The following is a 3,913-nucleotide window of genomic DNA, read 5'->3' on the forward strand; positions in this document are numbered from 1 at the left end:
ACAGCTTGTGTAGCCTATAGCCAGAGCAGTCTAGTGAATATTTATATGCAGAAAAAGATTTGATTCCTACAGTGTCATAGCAATACATGACAACATATAGAATAACAGACATGTGACAACTGAGTGCAAATGGCATAAATCCAGTTCCCACAAAATCGTATTAGTACACACAACTATTATTATTATTATGATGATGAATCTGCTCATGTATGACTGAATATGTCAGATGCGTACATGAACTGATGAAGCCTCTTGGATGAGAGCTGAAGCGTCTTCCTAGACAAATAACCAAGTCCAGTTGCTTTTGATTTAAATTGAGAACCCAGAGATAACTATGTCCTGGACAAATGAGAATATTCACAGGCTCACTGAATATGTCCATGAATATGCAACATTTTACAATCCCTTCATATATTTTGTATGTAAAACCTTTGCAAAGCTAGTCAGGTAAACGGGCCTGTGATTAGAGACAGTTGGAATTGGTGCTCTCAGTGAAGCTGATGAATGGATATTTGAAGTGTATGGGGCTCTCAACTTAACATTTGAACCTCTGAGAACAAACTGTTCTTGTTTATAAGAAGCGGCTCTTAGTGTCACTTACTTGACACTAGGGGGCGCACGACTTGTTTATCAGCCTACCTATACACTCTATATGGTTAGTCTTCTTTTTACAGTCTATGGTCTGCATGCATGTGTGTCTTTCTCTCCTCGGGTGTGTCGTTTTTAAAAGTATTTCATTTTGTTTCGCCTCAGAGTGTGTTTTATTGACATAATGTTATATTAATATAAACGATGAGTGGAAGTTAACAGGCATTTCGGTGGGGGGTGTTCCCCCTTTGTTATTTACCACAGTGACTCCCACACGCCCTCATCACGGTCTGATCACGTTTTCTTCTGGCCAATCAGAGGCGGCGGGGATGCTCTGCAGCGCTATAAATCCACCGGAGAAACCGAGAGAGGAGTAGGAATGAACAACAACAATAGATACCTCCGTAACGACCACACATCTGGTGACGCCTGTCAGCTCTTAATTTTTTTCTATACTTAACATAAGGTGAGATTGATGCTTTTACTCAGCTTCTCTCTGACATAGCTGCTGGCTGCATTTCCTGTTTGTGTAACGTTAGGCTACTGCTGAAACTTTCTCTTTGTCTTAACTTGTTATTCCAATGTTAAACTTTAGATTATTTTCCAGTGTAACTTACATGACATTTAACGTCACTTGCGGTAGTGTTTTTTCTTATTGTCTCACTTTTAAAATTTGAATCAGAGCAATAGATGAGCAGGTTGTTGTGAATCACTGATGATGTTAGTGTTGCTGTTGTATAGTTCCCTTGTTAGTAGCATTCACCTTAATGTCTATGTTCTGACCCCATGTGATTTTTGTGTGTGAGTATATTATCTCATCATGTGCATCCAGATTGAGTGTGTGATGCTTAGTGTGTGTCCTCTTCACTGTAGGATTTGAGGTCAAGAAGATGGCCACCTCAGCAAGTTCACAACTGAACAAAGCTGTTAAGCAGCAGTACATGGACCTCCCTCAGGGGGACAAAGTCCAAGCCATGTACATTTGGATAGATGGCTCTGGAGAGGGACTACGCTGCAAAACCAGAACTTTAGATTCTGAACCAAAGGCAATTGAGGGTACGATCTTGCTACTATGATCAATAACAGCATAGCTGCATCAATGCAATCAGTTGATATTTGAGCTTTTGAAATAGACAATTGTTTCCACGTGTTTTCCTCTGTCAGATCTTCCTGAGTGGAACTTTGATGGCTCCAGCACTTACCAGTCAGAGGGCTCCAACAGCGACATGTTCCTGGTGCCCATCACTATGTTCAGGGACCCATTCAGGAAAGATCCCAACAAGCTGGTACTCTGTGAAGTGCTCAAATACAACCACAAGCCAGCAGGTGAGCAGAGAAACAACAAGCCATCACTTCAGTTCAGTCGGTTATAATATAACAGTATGGCAGCTAATTTCTGATGCTGTACCAACAGAAACCAACCTGCGCCACACCTGTAAGCAGATCATGAGCATGGTGGAAAATAACCACCCATGGTTTGGTATGGAGCAGGAGTACACCCTCCTGGGCATGGACGGACATCCTTTTGGCTGGCCCTCAAACGGCTTCCCCGGTCCACAAGGTGAGTGTTTCTGGCTGTCTCAGTGTTTGCTGAAATATTATACATTAGATATAGCAAGAGTCATTGGAGTGTTAATATTTGGTTTCTCTTCTCGATTAGGGCCTTATTACTGTGCAGTGGGAGCAGATAAGGCATATGGACGGGACATAGTGGAGGCCCACTACAGAGCCTGTCTGTATGCTGGAGTTCAGATCTGTGGAACCAATGCTGAAGTCATGCCAGCTCAGGTACTGTCCAGCAAAAAGCATTTCTAGAGGCATGATTGTTACGTTACCATTAAAAAAAAAAAAAGTTGAATAATCAGTTAAAAATAATGTCTTGTTGTGTGTCAGTGGGAGTTCCAGGTTGGGCCGTGTGAAGGTATCAACATGGGGGACCATCTGTGGGTTGCTCGCTTCATCCTTCACAGGGTGTGTGAGGATTTTGGTGTGGTGGTGTCCTTTGACCCCAAGCCCATTACAGGAAACTGGAACGGTGCTGGGTGTCACACCAACTTCAGCACAAAAGAAATGCGAGAGGACGGAGGACTGAAGTGAGGATGAATTTTACAGTGTTGTTATTTTGAATGCTTGAGAGCAGCGTGATCCTAATCCCATCTGTTCCTCACAGAGTCATCGAAGAGTCGATCGAGAGGCTGTCAAAGAGACACAGTCATCACATCAGGGCCTATGATCCCAAAGGTGGCTTGGACAATGCCAGACGCCTGACCGGTCACCATGAAACCTCCAACATTGAGGAGTTTTCGGCCGGCGTAGCCAATCGTGGCGCCAGCATTCGCATCCCTCGCTCTGTGGCGCAGGACAAGAAGGGTTACTTTGAGGACCGCCGTCCATCTGCTAACTGCGACCCTTATAGTGTCACGGAGTCTCTAGTGCGTACATGTTTACTGAAAGAAGAGGGAGAGGAACGCACAGATTACTCTAAATGAACAATCTAAAACAAATGGTCATTACCAGTACTGTATTCAGCATTGTCTATTTCAAGTCGTAACAAATTGAACTTTTGTCTTTTAAACTTGACCGATGAAATAATGTGGTATTCCTGATTCAGTTATGCAGAATTTCTTTGAGAACAAACACTGCCTTGATCGTTAGTGATGAATTCTGCCTTGGTAGTTGATCATTTGTATAGAAATACATTATTGTAATGAGTTTAACTTTTTACTTAAGTCTTAAGGGCAGCAGGATTTGCTGTTGATCTCGTACCTCTGACATAAAGGATCCCAAAGGCATCTGAATGTTTTTAGTAGTTCTCGGCCTCTGTCACACATAGTTGAGGTCATTATGTAAACCAATCTACTTTTGTATGTTTTTTTTTTTTTTTTTTTTAAATAATGCATGTCTGTTTTGTCTTGTTTTTTTCACTTGGAAATGTCACTTGCAAAAAATCTTTAATAAAAAAAGCTAACATTTTTACATCTCTAGTCCCTAATATGTCCTGTTTTGCATCATATTGTGATAGAAACCTGTTTGTAACATCCATACACTCAGCTGATCCCAATCTAAAGAAATGTGACAAGCATGAAGGGAAGAATACACTGTAATACTTACCAAATGGTGCTTCATTTAGACAACCAAACACCACATCCTTCTACTTATTGAAGCAGCTGAACAGACCAGAGTGTTATTAGAAAACTAGTATCAGGTCAAACCTTTTAAGAATTTACTGCAGAGGTAGTGACACTCACATGTGAGCAGAATGACTTTGCTGTGTCTATAGGGGTTTGCACATCCATGGCACGTTTCAGTCCAAAAATAGTGCGCG

General features: G+C 41.8%; 1 protein-coding gene across 1 annotated transcript; it reads left to right on the forward strand.

The window, feature by feature from the left end:
• The first annotated feature begins 905 nt into the window (after positions 1-905).
• Positions 906-3,564, forward strand: glulb (glutamate-ammonia ligase (glutamine synthase) b). The gene is made up of 7 exons (XM_085773240.1): positions 906-1,054; positions 1,462-1,644; positions 1,753-1,914; positions 2,003-2,149; positions 2,249-2,376; positions 2,482-2,681; positions 2,759-3,564. The coding sequence occupies exons 2-7, from the start codon at positions 1,479-1,481 to the stop codon at positions 3,075-3,077; spliced, it is 1,122 nt and encodes a 373-aa protein (XP_085629366.1). The 5' UTR covers positions 906-1,054; positions 1,462-1,478; the 3' UTR covers positions 3,078-3,564.
• The last annotated feature ends 349 nt before the right edge of the window (positions 3,565-3,913 follow it).

The sequence above is a fragment of the Trachurus japonicus genome, chromosome 4 (assembly GCF_045865225.1).
Source record: "Trachurus japonicus isolate A0001 chromosome 4, Traja_1.0".
Lineage (NCBI taxonomy): Eukaryota > Metazoa > Chordata > Actinopteri > Carangiformes > Carangidae > Trachurus > Trachurus japonicus.

What these genes read in the sequence shown, in the direction of transcription:
- glulb (XM_085773240.1), top strand. Translation starts at nt 1,479, where the DNA reads ATGGCCACCTCAGCAAGTTCACAACTGAACAAAGCTGTTAAGCAGCAG. An exon ending in TGAACCAAAGGCAATTGAGG is followed by an intron (nt 1,645 to 1,752) that starts GTACGATCTTGC and finishes TTCCTCTGTCAG; the next exon opens with ATCTTCCTGAGTGGAACTTT. An exon ending in CGAGAGGACGGAGGACTGAA is followed by an intron (nt 2,682 to 2,758) that starts GTGAGGATGAAT and finishes TGTTCCTCACAG; the next exon opens with AGTCATCGAAGAGTCGATCG.